General features: G+C 33.4%; 1 protein-coding gene across 8 annotated transcripts in view; it reads right to left on the bottom strand.

Annotated features, from left to right (window-relative positions):
• The window catches only part of LOC143238200 (uncharacterized), a 63,012-nt gene that overhangs the window by 27,002 nt on the left and 19,678 nt on the right, over nt 1-16,332 (bottom strand). For all 8 annotated transcript variants that reach the window (XM_076478214.1, XM_076478216.1, XM_076478218.1 and 5 more), the window contains 2 exons: nt 13,314-13,610; nt 6,098-7,015 (listed from right to left, as the gene is read on the bottom strand). In XM_076478214.1, coding sequence (XP_076334329.1) covers nt 6,098-7,015; nt 13,314-13,610 — 1,215 coding nt within the window. The remainder of the gene's footprint in view (nt 1-6,097; nt 7,016-13,313; nt 13,611-16,332) is intronic.

Here is a 16,332-nt window from a genome sequence, read left to right as displayed (position 1 = left end):
TGCTTACCTAAAGCGGGGACAGATTCCAGGCCACAAATGTCTTCATTACCACTCTCGTCCGTTACAAATAAGCTTTCATTATCATCTGGCTCAAACTCTTTGTCACTCTCTTCATCGTTACAAATAATATCAATTACTTCTTTAGTGGTATAAGCTTTTCCTTTCGGCATTGTAACAATGTTGCAAGTATCAACAGGCATCTTTTAAAACAATGAACAGTATTATCTACACAGGCTAGAAAACAAAGGAATCATGTGGCCTCCAGGTTAAATACCTGCTGGGAATCCCAAGTAAGCAATGAATACAGGTGGTTTCTAGCCTCAAGTGGGTCTACAGGCCTGTGTGATATGATAATTAGCCACAAAGGTATATTGTTTACATCTTGTCAACAAAGATCGCCTACCGTGCTGAGCCTTCAAGTCGGCTGTGGTCGCCAACCTTGCCGAAAGGGTTAAGCTGACTTCTTTTAGTACAGTGACCAGACTACTTCTCCCAAGCATCAGCTGAATCATCCTAATATTTCTTTCCTTTTGGTCAAGTATCTTAAGAAACTGCTACATGCACACACCCAAGTTACTTGTTAGTTATACAGACCTTAAGGCACAATGCACTACTGCAAAAGTAGGCCATTAGATTGAAAGAAATATGAAAGATGGGATAATTGCTCAAGGATATCTCTTAAATTGCAGTATTTTAATGAAAGTTAACATTTTCTACCACTGAAAATGTATTTCTGATCAGTACTTACAACATCTCACCCATAGTTATCTTGACCTTCATTTGCCTTCTTAAGCATTGTTAAATCACATGAACAGTGCATCAGTCTTTTATACCCCTATATTTTTGCATCATTGAAGCAACATATATTTATCATGTGACTACCCTTCACTACTGCAACACAATCCTCCCATTTGAGAATTGGCATACACAAACCTGTCAAATCAAAGTGGGAGGAAAAATGGGAACTAGGTGGGGGGAAGTAAGTACCAACTAGAAAAACATTTTCAGTGTTAGAAAATTTTAACTTCTAAAATAGCACACCTACACTCCAGGTAAACTGGCACTACACATTCTACTGCATCCTTAAGAGGTAGTTCAAGAGCTGACTCAGCTAGATGTGATCCAGGGAAGAGTGAGAAGAAGCAGTGAAAACATCTAACTCCTGCCAAATTAATGCTTAAATCTCCTCAGTTGAGATTGGAAATTTGTTGCACTGGAGACTTGTGACATGAGTTTTATTCATATTGGTGGGAATGTTTTATCTTTCGCATGCACTGGAGACTTAAGACACATGTTTTGTTCACATTGGTGAGAATTTTTTATCTGTCATGTGAAAATCCAAATTCATAAATGCACGTGGACTTTTGAAAAAAATAAATAAAGGAATGACTAATTGAACAAGTAATTCCAACCAAAAGTGAAAACTGGCAAGAAAATACACAAAATACAGATAAATTTATTTAAACAACAACTGAAAACACACTTCTGAAAGCTGCAGCATCAATTAAGGAGGCAAGGATTGTGCTCCAAAGGTAGAGAGAGCTATCTGTGCCACTATGAAGGGCACAATGTGATTGGTGAAGGGTGGTCACATGATCAGCATATGTTGCTGCAGTGATGCAAAAACATGGTGTGGCATAAAAGACTGGTGCACTGTTCATAAAATTTACCAATGCCTAGAGGGCAAATAAAGGTTGACATAGTTATGGGGAGAGAGGCAGTAATGTTTTGAAATTGATACCAGTAACTTCAGTAAGGAACTTTCCTGCCAAAGCTTCTGACTTGTTATTCTCATTGCTAATTTGATCCAAATGCAAAATCAAAGCCTGCACCTGTTTAAGATACCTAAAATCAGCAAAATTTTCATCTATAATCCTTGAACATTCTTTTGCATCACTTCTACATTTTCGGCTATTCCATTTAACATTAAAATTCACTTCAAAGTATTTCTAACCAAATAGTGCAAATTAAGTTTTTACTGCATCTAAAACTTTTAGCTGAAGTCTGTAAGCTTCAAAGTGAATGGAAGTAACTGAACCTGCTTTTGAGCCTATTATAACAACTGCACCATTAAGATCAACTGGTATTATTGTTTGGTTTGATTTGATTTTTTAAAAGGCTTCATACCTACCAAATCCAAAGAAAACTTTTTGATATGCACATCAACAGTTTCCTGTTCAATGATGGCTTTAAATATACTGTCGTCCACTCAGTACACATTAATCTTGATCTACTAACTACTTTCTCGATGTCACATCTAAAGACTTCTGAATGACATCTAATAAATTCAGAGACCTTCTTTCTGTCAGTGTAATTGTCTCCTATATCCATACCAGTCTTCCCCACTGCTCTGCAGAGGATTTTCATGTCTGACAGGGATTTACCTTGTTTAGAAATTAAGTACAAATTGTTAAGCAACACTGTTAGTTCTTCCTTTGTCATGTTCTTTACTTTGTACATTGCATGCACAATAAACTGTGAAACTAGGAGCATCCACTATGACCACAACAGCAGCATTTCTTGGTTTTACTTTATCTCTTGATTGTACTGTAACACATATACTATTCATGATTTGCTGGTTTCATGTGCTCTAATCTGCTCAATATGAAACTGATAAAATATATTCAAGAAAGCATCTACAGTGACTTAAAGCTTAAAAGACATTTTACTCATTCTACTCAGGGATGTGCCCAAATATTTCAGGTTCTACTTCTGCACAGTGCTACCTAATTTTTTAAAATACTATAAATGCAGAAGAAACTATTTGTGCCTGTTGATTCACTTAAAATAGTCACAATAGTTAAACGATATTTTGAATAAACTTTTAAGCACAAAATAGCTCACAGATGTAGGTATGTAAATAAAGAGAGTTTTTATTAGAAATGAGAGTGAGAACTTAACAACAACAAAAATTCAGCAAGCAACAGAAAAATATTTGTGATGCAACTTGTTTAAGATGACTCACTATTAGTTGTGGAAGTGAAGACCTTCAGTTAGAATGTTGGACCCCATCACTCATCACAGACATAGAAGAGGAATTCAACCAATATCAAAGCTGGTAAAAAAAACACCATCTACTTTTCTTTCTTTTTTATGTTCTTGTTTTGCTTATATTTACAATGTCATGGTACATTTCTATTTTTGCATAACCGGTTTCATTAGCAAAAGCTATAAAAAATTAATTGTCAAGCTATTTATTCAGATCATTTACTTTAAAAATGAATTTGGCTGAGTATGGTATATGCCATATTGACTCCTCTCAGCCTATGTTTTTGTTTTGTTTTTCCATTTTAAATGGAAAATATTAAGACACTGTCTTCACACATTTAGTTACTGTTGCCTATTAAGCTACTTAGGAAGCAGTTTTATTTCAAAAAATAATATGATGAAGTATTTATATGGTTCATATTTACACTATATTTACATTTGGAATTTATTAAATAAAAGTCCAAATGACCAGTATATAAATACATTATTTTTTATTATACTAACCTTTCAACTATGCCTAGCTAACAATACAGAAGTTATAGTAACATGACACATGTGCACTTGTGTTACCATATCCAATAATATAAAAATGACCTTTAGTCTTTAGAAAGTGAGCTATCTTGGGTGTATTTTGGTGGACTAGTATTTTCTAATATACAGTAACATTTCACATTTCAATTATTATACATTACATATGTATATATGTTATTACTATATACAAACAAGTTGCACTTAATTTTCTTCACACTTTCCACAAGGGTCAAATGCCATGTCATCATGTTTGTTCACTCACATTCAAAATTTGTGTTTAACTGTTATTTTATAAATGGTATGCTAAATCAGCACTGATTCAAATTAGATGTTGATGATACCATGATATAAAATCTATAGTTTTGAATAAATTAAATATTCAAATTATCAATATGAAAAGGTATAATATAACATAAGACCTCCTCTCTTTTCTATGTGTTGAGATTTCACTCGTACTGAATCAAACACAGTGGCCCAAGTCACTTCTTTCCATTTTTAAAAACTCTCCCTTATATACCTTTCTTTTTATGACATATTAATAACCAATTTATAGCTCAGAATGTCCCTACATATATATACATATATAATCTTAAAAAGTTTTTTTAAGTTGTAAATTTTTTTATAAGACTTAGCAACTTATAATAAACAGCAAACAAGTTCAAAGGTTGTAACTAGAAGATTGTTTCCTTCACTTGTTTATTTACTGTTTCATGTATTAGCTCTTTCACACCCAAATATGTCAATTTAACAGCCTGTTATAAGGTTTTTAACTCATTGCAGAAACAAAAGCTACTAAATGAAATAATCTGATATTTCAGATGAACTTCACTACAGATTCTGTAGCAACTACAAATATGTTATTTTTATATCTGATATTTGTAAATTTCAAAATATTTCCATGTGACTGTTTTCTTAAACAACTGAAAATGCTTACTTATATATATGTATATATTAACTACTAGTTTTTATATTTTCAAACATATTGTAAAACTGTCCTGTAAAGGTTTTATTTTCTACAACTATAACTTTTAACTTTGTTTTCAATCTAAAAACACCACACAGTTTCACTGGGTTTACAGTTGTGAGTGTACAATAAAAATAACTTTGTTATCACACCAGCATCATAAGCAAGCCAATTTTTTCCATTGTTAATCAGAATTTTTCATGAAATATGTTTGAATCTCATTTTATATTTATTTTTTTCACCCTTTTAAAGATTATCCTGATAAGAGCAAAAATAAACAAAGCAGTCTTATTGATGAAACAAATCTTGATATAGTAGAGTGTAAAATGACCTGACTAAGCTTACCTCATTTTGATCAATGGAAAACTTTTATCTTCCCACCATATTACAGCTACATAATTTAAATAAAATATAAAATGATAACACAAGCTTTAAAGAAAAAATCAAGACCATAATTATGAAGAAAGTTTTTTTTCAAACCCCAAGCAAAGGTTTATCACTTTGTTTCACAGTCTTTATACAAATTTCAGGTAAACTGGAAGCCACATTGATTTATACAGTTGAAAAGAACAGAGAAAGCTGTTTCATTACATGCTTACATCACACCATAACAACTAAGATTGAGAAACAGTGACTGGCTAAAAACTAGTGATCAAGTCAAAAGGTTCATATTAAAACTGTTTTTCAAATTATATTTACTTTGCCTGTAGAGTTTATGAGTATTGTACTACCATCAAAATGTTGTACTAATATCCAGAAAATTCCCCAAAACTAATGTTTTTGTTTGTAGCTTAAATTCATTTAAACACAAAACTTGCACTTTTGATTATATTTTTATGTATAAAATAAAATAAATAAAACTAAATTGCATAACTTTCAATTTTCAGCATTTTTTCTTTTATGTGTGGAAGAATGACTACAAGTTTATTTTCTACAAGTTTTTAAAATTTGATGTTAACATTTTGCTCTCAAAGCAGATTGCACCCATCTGAACATAGCAGTTAATACTAAACTGAGAAACTTATCACCTATGAATAACCCAAACTTGTCAAAAAATAAATAGCTGCTAATTTGATATATGTAGAAATGACCTTTAACTCAAAACAACACACAGGTTATTTGATTAATTTTGTTAGATTTCAAAGATCTTAATTTGTATACATTGTAAAAGTAGACGTTGTAAAAGTTACAACATATATGTGTGATCCTTTTCTTTCAAACATTTTACAGTATCAGCTTTATCATGGGTAATTCTAACATAAAAACTCTTGCATGACTATTCCATGATAAAGCCGATGCAGTCAAACATGATGAACAACATCCAACTTGGAATTTTCATTTTAAAATGTTCAATAAATGGTAACTGCTTTAAGACTTGTATGTATTATTATTAAGTACACCTTCCTGGATAGCTTAATTAGCTTTTATTCAATCTAAAGTATTCACATAACAGTTACAACTGTCAGTCACTCTGCTCAAACTTACCTTACAATGCATAAAGACATTTGACACTATTTCTGGTCTTTGTATAGACTTCTTGGGGGAGTAATGAATAAAGTGTTGTTCATACATAAAAAACATCAACAAACTATTATTTATCAAATTAGAGCTTACCTTTAATGAGTACCTGTCTGGAAATGATTTACCACATCTCTTACACTTCAGAGGCTTATCACTAGTGTGTAGTTTCTGAACATGGATTCGTAGGTCTGTTTTCCGACCACATGTAGTGGGACAAAATTCACATTGGTACACTGGCTTATTTCCTGAATGGATCATTCTGTGTGCTTTCAAACTGTTTGACTGAGTAAATCGAGCATGACATACCTCACATTCGTAAGGCTTTTCCCCTGTATGAATCCTCAAATGACGCTTTAGTTTGTAAGTATCAGGGCTGGCATATGTGCAGTGGGGACACTGATATGGACGCTCGCCCGTGTGGCACCTCATGTGCCTTTTGAGTTTGCTCAACTCAACACTGGCATAGTCACACTCTGTACAGCGGTGAGGCTTTTCATGAGTGTGACGGTAACGAACATGACGAACCAATTCTCCTGAAGTTGTGAAGCAAGAATCACACTCTTTACAGTGATGAGGTCTTGTACCAGTGTGGGTATTTACGTGATTCTGAAGAGAGGCTAAAGTTTTAAAGCCACATTCACATACACTGCATTTGTGAGGTCTCTCTTCTGAGTGAGACTTCATATGACGTGACAAAAGATATCTCTTTGGACTGGTGTAATTACAATAATTACACATATGTGCCTGAGTGACTGTTTGGCTTTTCTTTGGTGAAATTTTGATTGTACGCATCTTACCTCCATCTACATTAGTTTCTTCCGTTACCATCTCCCCATGTTTTTCACCCCCTTCATTGAAATCGTATACAGACATGTCCATATTGAGCCCTTTCTGTTCATCTTTATTTTCCTCTGACTGAGAAACAATTAACACATAGCTAACCTCTCCTGGGTTTGTGTCTGACGGTACAATAGTTACTGTCTGGTATGAGTTTCCAGTATTCAATAGCACCTACAAAAAAAAAAAAAAAAGTATTTAAAAAGGTAGACAATACAGTCAGTGCTCTTGATATAAAATGACCTTGATGAGCTATAATGTTTTGATAAGAACCAAAAATCCTACATGGATACTTGGGAATCTGCATACCCAAAAATGTCCAACTACTATCAGCACAACAGCTTCTAATATGCAAAAAAAAGACAATATGAACCATGATGCCACACTGTTTAAGTTTACTTCTTGTTCAATGTTGCCTTTATGTTTTTATCTGAAGCATATCTAAAACTGCCTACAATAAAAGTTATGAATATTTGGATAGAAAATTAAAATAAAACAGTAAATGATATAATTACAAACAAAAGATAAAAATGATGCTAACCTTAAAACATTTTGTAGTATTTGTGTATACTATAGTGTAAGCCTACAAAGTACAGGCCACTATATGTATTCTCACTATTCTGCATCATGTATTGAAATACATTCAAACATCTCTCTGTTTTTTTAACTTTTCACCAATTAGTAATAAGCACTGATTTAGTGGTCAGAATATTAATATCAAAGTGTAAAACTTCCAAGTGTTTCTTCAATTGGATGTTATTATATTATTAATTTTGATAACTGATAATAAAACAAAACATTCTTTAATGATTCACCCGTGCTGGCTGTCATTACACACTACCCACTTGTGCATAGGTAATATTTGTACACAACAATGACACTTAGATTGTATTTACATAAGCCATCTGTCATTATAACACATACAGAAAAGTTACCAGACCATTGAGTGTGCCATCAGAAGAGATGGGAAAATTGATGTGCGGAGCTTACCTCTAATACGTGAGTAACAAAACTGATAATTTCCCATTAGGAGTAGTGTATGAGTTTCTCACATAAATTGCAGTGAAGTGAAACAATGACTTTATGGAAATGGTCACAGCATACTAATACCTTGAAATATGACAAGCAGCAACTAGTTATGGTTGACACAAGTTAATCTAGTTATAAAAAAATGTTGAAAATTTGGAGGATCATATTTATATTGATGAAAATATTTACAGTATTTACTGTTACAAATCATACAGTCATTAGGTTTGTAAGTTTCCTATAAGTGATAGGCCTTACTTCTGTCCCAAAATGTTGATTGTCACATTACAAAATGGTGGTGACCACAAATCAACTATTGTAGTGAATCAACCAATATTCATTTAACAAAGAAACCTGAAAATAGACTATTAAAAATTTGTTGTGTACTTAATTGGTCCTTTGTTTCCTGTATTCAATATTGTTAATGGAAGACGTAAAGGTTAGTAAAGTCTAAGCAACTTTTGAGAGTACAATGAATGGTTGAATAACTTGATTTATAAGATACTCAAGGATGTTTGTATGCTGTTAAAAATTAATGACTTACTAATAAGTGTCACTGACCCACCACTAGAACTTAACCTGAGCCTGCATCACTGTGATTCCTTCCACTTTTATGTTCATTCTCTGTGTTGTGACTTTACTTTTGCTTGTTTCTGATTTGTGTTTAGTGTATTCTCTTAAAGATTATACAGGGTGTTTGGAAAGTCAGTGTGTAGTTTTGTAATCATATTTTATTCAGTCTATTACAAGCCAGCAATTGATAGCAGTGTTTAGAAACAAAATAAGAAGGATCCAGGCCTGTATTGATGCCAACAGGGGTCACTTTCAACATTGTTTATAATTTTATATGCAAAAACGGCTCGTTTGGGTTGAGGAAATATTTTACATATTTTACAACCCAAACGAGCCGTTTTTGCATATAAATTTCTCAACAAGTGGGTTTCTCGACATCACTGATTGTTTATAATTGTCACTCATATTTACCTCCTGTATTCTATAATGAAACATGTCTGTTAATAAATATATAAGTGCACACTGACTTTCCGAACACCCTGTAGTTTGTCTGTGGCTCTGTTTTACATTATTCCGACTTAATCTTTTAAGAACTGGGTAACAGCTACAATGACTGGGAATCTGGGTGCTCAGTGAAAACACTATGAGCCACATTACTTAATGAAAAGATTCATTTTATATGTAATATTGGCATATTTCTTAAATGATTATAATTCAAAGCATACTTTACAGACAACAATATTGTCACAGGATTGTTACTCATCTCATACACTAGGTTCATGGCTTGCACGTTTTTTTTTTTTAATAATAATAAACTCAATCAAAAATAAATAAATAATTGTTGTCAAATAAATACCTAAATAATATTGTGATATTGAATCTTATTGTAATTTGTAGTTGTACATGGCTTAAATACAATTTATAATAATTGAAATTCCTTTACTTAATCTAGTTCATACCATTAAAGTTATCATTGAAGCAAATGACAATGTAAATAATGCCTAGATCATCATATTGTCTGCTTTATCTAAGCTGGTCTGATAAGTCATGTTTTGGGCAAAATGTCTTTTTGATGGTGCTGGATATGGCAGATATGGTGTCATTGACATATTATAACATACTCTTCTTTGTTTTCACTTAGAAGGTTTTAAATTCTTTACTGAAAATGATACTCTTACAATATCATAAATTACATCTAGCATCCTCTATTAATAATAATATGTTTAAAGCATTATAAATAACATTTAACATTCTCTACTGACAAACACTATTCTCATAGTATTATAGCTAATCTAACATTCTTTATTGTCAACAATATTCTCACAGTATTATAGCTAATCTAACATTCTTTACGGACAACACTATTCTTACAGTATTATAGCTAATCTAACATTCTTTATTGTCAACACTATTCTCACAGTATTATAGCCAATCTAACATTCTTTATTGTCAACACCATTCTCACAGTATTATAGCTAATCTAACATTCTTTATTGTCAACACTATTCTTACAGTATTATAGCTAACCTAACATTCTTTATTGACTCTATTCTTACAGTATTATAATTCATATCTAATTCGTTATTGAGAACATTACAGTGTAAAAATTTGTGGTAAACAAAAATTTGAAGTTGGAATTGTTTTAACACATCTTTAAGTTAACGTTAACATTTTCCTTCTCTGTAAATATATTTCCAATAGATACTCAATTCTCACACAAAAAGCTATTTTCTTCACATTTTTGCCTTAAAAACTCAGATGCCACAAGCCTTTAGGCAACTCCCACCTCAAGTCACAAGATTCCTCGTGATTTGACAACTGTATAATAACATTATTGTGCAGCAAAAGCCATGCACCAAGAGGAAAGCAATGCAACTTGCCTGCTCACTAGTTTCCTCTATATCTTTGATATTGTGATCTTCATTCATGGTTGCACTGGAAGTGAATAGGAAAGGTGGGAAGTATGTTAGAAATGAATTTCTCAGGTAAGGAAATTATTAATTTCTGGGTCAATACACATCTTTTTACACAGAAACCTAGAACACAATATTGATATGATTGAGAGACCAATGCAAAAGTTACCTGGAGGAGTTCCCTTCAGAAAGCACAAAAAAGAAGCACATGGAGTGTGGCATCCAATGGCAGAAATTCATTAAGGGTACACTCATGAGGGACCAGATCTAATTTTTTCCAGGGTAAACTTTTTGCTTAGTTGAAAGACTAATATAGAAAAGAGGTTGGAGAGCTAAATCGTGTAGCATGGTTTGAACACATTAAGACCACACTAAGTGCTCACCTTAACTGTAGTGTCAGACTTCTTTAACTAACACTGGTACAGGAATTATTAGTGGGTGTTGTTGTCAAATCTACCATCAGACTCTTGGACAGACACCCTGCAGAGGGAGTACACAGAATAAATATCAAAGACTGTATAATGTTTATATGTGCACTGATTGAATAGAAAAATCATCTAGGCAGCATGGAGTATGTGACTTCAAGTCTGCAGTAGGGACAAGAAAGCAGAAGGGAAAAGCAAATTTCTATTCTAAAAACTTAGACAGGGCAATGGGTTCAGACCCAGTACACAACCAACACAAGGCCACCTAAGAACCTGATATTCCAAAACTTGTAGAAAGGGGAAATGCAAATATTGTGGGTTAACCATAGTCAAAAACAAGGTGGCACTGAAAATTGTTTGTCTGGTTTGTGACAGAAGGAAATTTCCTACAAACTACATGTGTGAGGACTTATGTTGGCTAGTCCCACACCAATCCAACACAAGACCACCTAGAAACTAATGTCTGGGCAATGAGAGGAAGGGGAGATGCTGGTATGAGTATAATTAGAAGAGAGATGACTTACAAAACAACATCATTGTCACCACTGCCTCATTTTCCACTAAATGGCATCATTTATTCAGCCTCTGAAGGTTCTCCATGGTCCACCATTTCAGCAGCTAGGAACCAGTTAGTGGTATGGGTCTTCCTTATTCCAATTAAAGAAAAAAGGGAGAAGAAATTTATGGTGCAGAGACACAGAGAAAATGCTTGAATCTCCATCAAACGCTTGTTAAAAATGGGTATTTTACTATCAATCAAAGGAAAATGTACTCATCCATCTAAACGTGGCAGTAATATTGTAGGAGGGCTATCCCCCCTCCTCTAGAGACAAGATAGCCACATGGAAAACAGAGTGGATAACAAAATTATGCAAAGTATTCACATGTCAGCATGAATAAAGTTGTTCAGTGGAGGTAAGAAATAAATGGCAAGAGAATGAGAGTGGTGATAAATCTGATGGCACAAAATATAGACCATCTGCAGGCAACAACATCTAAAGAGGAAGGAACCATACAAAGAATGTGACAGATTGAGAAATAAATTTGTTCCTGAAGAAGAGGAATCCAAGTGAATGAAGAGAAGAAGACAAAAATCCTAAAACTGAGAGGTACAAGCTAAGTGGCAATGAACAGCATAAACAGGGAAGAAAGTCTATAATGTCCTAATGAACTTAAATGAGTGAAATAGACAGGGGTGGAGCAGAAAGAAGAATAGGAGGGCAGTTGAAAGAGTACATAACAAGTTGTCATCATAAAGAGGAGAACTACTACTACTACCAAAATCAAAAAGAAAAAATTATATGTTTGAAGAGAAGATGGTAGAAATTCCATGTTGCCACCAGCTTGAATGGGCATGGGTAAGTGTGTGCAGGATACCATCTGCATATAGGAACAGGGCACATGTGTGTATGGATAAGGAAGAATCTGAAAAAAGGTGGAGAGTACAGGACAGGGGAAGATATCCCTTACACTAATGAGCAGGCAAAATAGTGAAGGGAGAGGCTTAATGTTGCAGAAATGGAAGTGGTCAAGGAATGGTAAATGATATGAGTTAGGGTAAGGAACAAGCAGAAAAATGTAACAAAAGAGAAAGAAAATGAATTTTGCATTCCTCATTAATCAAGGCTGAGGAATGTGAAAAAGTTTAAGATTCTTTTCAACATGGAAGGACATTTCCAAAGCTGAAACAGGTGAAGGAACAATCACATTCCTCCTCCTCATTCTCCCCCATAAATTAGTAGAATGAAAGCCTGATGAAGAGATTGGAGCTGAAGTACCTGGAAACACAAAAAAACTCACTATCATCCATAATGACCACCCACGGAATGTGATTCTACAAACTATCAATATTAAAACAACCTGCAATAATAATTTAGCCATTCACATAAGCAGTACGAGATGGTATGTGACTAGTGTTCAATTCATAGTCTGAACTTAAAAAAGTAAAATTAAGTTCTTTCTACATCACAAATCTTGTTAAGTTAAAAAACCAAAACACACACACATATATTTTAGTTCCAAGAAAACAAAAGGAAAATCATGAGTGCATAAGCACAAAGGGAGCTAGAATGCAAGGAAGTTGTGTTGCCTTTCTGCTGGTGGAATAACATATTAATGTTATTCTACAGTAGCACAATTCAAGAGAAATATCATGAGTTTATGTGGAAGATGCCTAAAGACTAGTGTCAAACAAGTCTTTAAAGCAATTGCATGGAGAAAGTAACTTTCTGTATGAGGAAGTGTATACCAAACCAGAAGTCAACACAATCATACTAGGCTAACAAAATGTGATTGTGCTGCATGAATTTTATACAACCTACACACATATAGTAGCATTAGTAAATTAAGGCATTTCATGAAATAAATTAAGAGTCAGGCACTACATACAAATAACTTTTAAAAATTGCTTCATATAATGAGTTATTTGTATCACGTACTGCTCCTCAATGATTCATCCTGAACTGATCATAAAAATTACATTTCCCAAAACATTAACAAATTAAAATAAAGAAAATTTTGAAATGAAAACCCAACATCATTTGTTTTTTGTTTTTTTAAATATCGCTAGGTATAAACCCTACAACATTTTCTTACTTGGTTATTTCCATCTCCTGAACTTCCAGCTGAAGCCTGATCAGCTAAGTTGGCCATCATCTGCAAAGTTCCTTCATCACTGACATGGATCTCATGGCCATCACTGGTGACAAGGGTAGGACCACCTGACCCTGAGGAGGAGACAGGTATTGTTTGTTCAGTTTCAGTGCCGTCTGGCTGTCTTACAACCATACGTATAGTCTGTTGTTCTGTGGTACTGTGGTGTGCATTTATGGCTCTCTGAACATGGCTGGCTTCATGGCTCACCAATCTTTGACTTCCATCAGATACCATAACCTTCATAAAAGATGTTATATTTTAAGAAAACAACATTGTTTTTGGGTATCAGACCATAATTTATAGTTTTATTTGAAAATGTTAAACCTTTGAAACCATGACTCTTTACCAGCACTATTATTCATTCAAAGAAACCCATTACCTATAAAATTTAACACTTTCCTTACCTGTGTATTTTTAACAGATATTCATTCCTCCACACAGTCAGAATGGGAAGAGAAGAAATGGGTGAAATGGATGGTCAAGAGGAAGGTGGTAATGGATGAACCAACAATGAAAGATATACCACTTACACTAGTAGATTGACAAAGTGAAAAGTCACCAGAAATTATAAATAAAAAAGGCTACATAATTGAAGATTCTGTTTCTATATGCAAGAAATGTTCCACAACTACAGAGGAAAGCCTTGGTGAAATGGTGCAGATCTAAATTTGGTGAAGGTAATGGAACACCCATTGTGGTGTTGGATTGGATCAGCCATAAAGACAGATCATTGAGTAGAGGAGGATACAGCATGAACCATTGAGGTTCCTGCATATGGTTCCACTGCTCACACAAGGGCCATTGAAGAAGGAGTCAAGCATGAGGTGTAGAGAGGAAAGATAAACATATAGTAAGAAGAATCAGGCAAAGCTAAGAGTACCAGAAACTGCAGAGCAATAAAAATAGGTGTGCAAGATTCCAAATTTTGAAAATCGATAAATGAAAATTCTGAATGATTGTGAGCAAGGATATATGAATCAAACAGATGAAAAGGTGGAAGCCCAAGATGCCAAAATATGGTTGATAAAGGAATGCCAGATGAAGTAGGGAAAAACAAAAAATTGTTAGGGTTAAAATTATAAATAGGGAAAGAGAAAGAGTAATACAAACTTGTGATATTAGGTCCTGATAATGCAAGGAATTTTCCCAAGCACAACCACGAGAAGGGAAAAAAATGACTAAATCTGTCCCCCTCATTCTTCCCTCCATAATGAGAGAAAGGAATACCTGAAATCTTGAATGGATAAGAAAACCTAGTGCCCTATACACAGCAGCCATCCTCCTGAAACTGTACTTGACACATAACCTGTGACAGGAAAGTTTTTACTCACACAAGAAGCAGAAGATATTACATGAGATTCTAAGTTATAGTTTGTTGACAAGAAGAAAATTAGGTTCCTTAAACTTCATAAACCTAATTAAACTGAAAAAAGTAATCTCTGATGAAAATTCACAAGTGCAAATTCATGCCCCCTGCTAGTACAGCGGTAAGTCTACGGATTTACAATGCTAAAATTAGGGGTTCGATTCCCCTCGGTGGGCTCAGCAGATAGCCTTATGTGGCTTTGTTATAAGAAAACACACACATGCAAATTCATAGGAGTTAGTGTAAAAGGAATTGTGTCACCCTCCTACTGATGGAATGTTTATGCTGCATAATGATGTTGTGATGCAGTAGCAATTCAACAGACATCTTGTGAGATTTGGTAGGAGTCTATTAAAGGCCAGTGGCATGCACATTTCTAAAGTGTATGCCCAAGGAAGATAGCTTACTATGTGCATCATCTTGGTAATATTAAAAACAATTAAAATAATGCTTTTTCATAAAATACTTGAACAGTTTTTAGAAAACTTTTCCTGCAATAAGTAATTATACTAACCACAAAGACTGGTTAGTAGTTTTGTTTTCAACATTCAAATCAGTCAAATAATCTAATAGCAAAGTGAGAAAAACTTGTCATCTACCCACTGTATTAATGAGTTATTGTACAGTACACATAATAAATAATTTCACACCCAAAAATAGCAGGTTTCAGTGTAACTAAATGTTTTACAATATATACTGCAAATTTTCTCCTCACAAAGTCACTAAAAATGAAAATGTTATTCCACTATGACTTCAATTGCTTGTATACTATATTGCAAATAACTTCACTACAAAGTCAAATATAATTTTGATAATTACAGTTTATAGCTGAATTAGTGATAAGAATGTTGCTTGCTTTTGAAATGGAGCTCACTCTTAAACATAAGAAGTGTGTTATAATTAACTCTTTCAGTATGGGTGCAGTAAATCTGACAGACCACATGGTCGTGTTTAAACTCTTTATGGCATTAATACTTCTAACTTTCAACATAATATGTACATCTTCACAAGATTTGGCACTCTTTCACTTAATCATGTGCAAAGTGATTTTCATGTTAAGATTAAAATACATTTTCTAATTCAAAAATCTCAAATTTCTTTTGTATGATCCTTAAAACATCCTAAATATATTTCAAATATTTGTTATCAGCAACACTTTTTATTTTTTCTACCCTATCTTTGTATGGGATCAATCAATTTGACTGACCCTGTAAACACCATAAAAAAAAGCAAAATAAAATAAATCTTACTTTTTCTTTCTAGAAAAAACTTCAAATTGTAACACAAAATTACTTTAGTTTATCCTAAGTAGCTTTAATCTAGTAACAGTATACATCTACTTGTAATTAAATTTTATTGTTTGAATGCTGTGTCAACCTACTATCTGCACCACTATAAGTCGTAAATCGCTCAAGGAATGTGCAATCCACATTGTGCTATTAAAATATGTAACTCATGAGCTACTATGAACTAACTGTGAAACATTTTTGTTTGATTATTATTATTAATGATTTTACCTGATCTAATGTTAGCTAACCCTAAAAGATCCCTATATAAAGAATAAATGTGAAAAATAAAATACTTGCCCAATAT

Source organism: Tachypleus tridentatus, chromosome 13, assembly GCF_004210375.1.
Source record: "Tachypleus tridentatus isolate NWPU-2018 chromosome 13, ASM421037v1, whole genome shotgun sequence".
Classification (NCBI taxonomy): domain Eukaryota; kingdom Metazoa; phylum Arthropoda; class Merostomata; order Xiphosura; family Limulidae; genus Tachypleus; species Tachypleus tridentatus.
The sequence above is the reverse complement of the archived record's forward strand: the minus strand, read 5'-3'. Positions and strand labels throughout refer to the sequence as shown.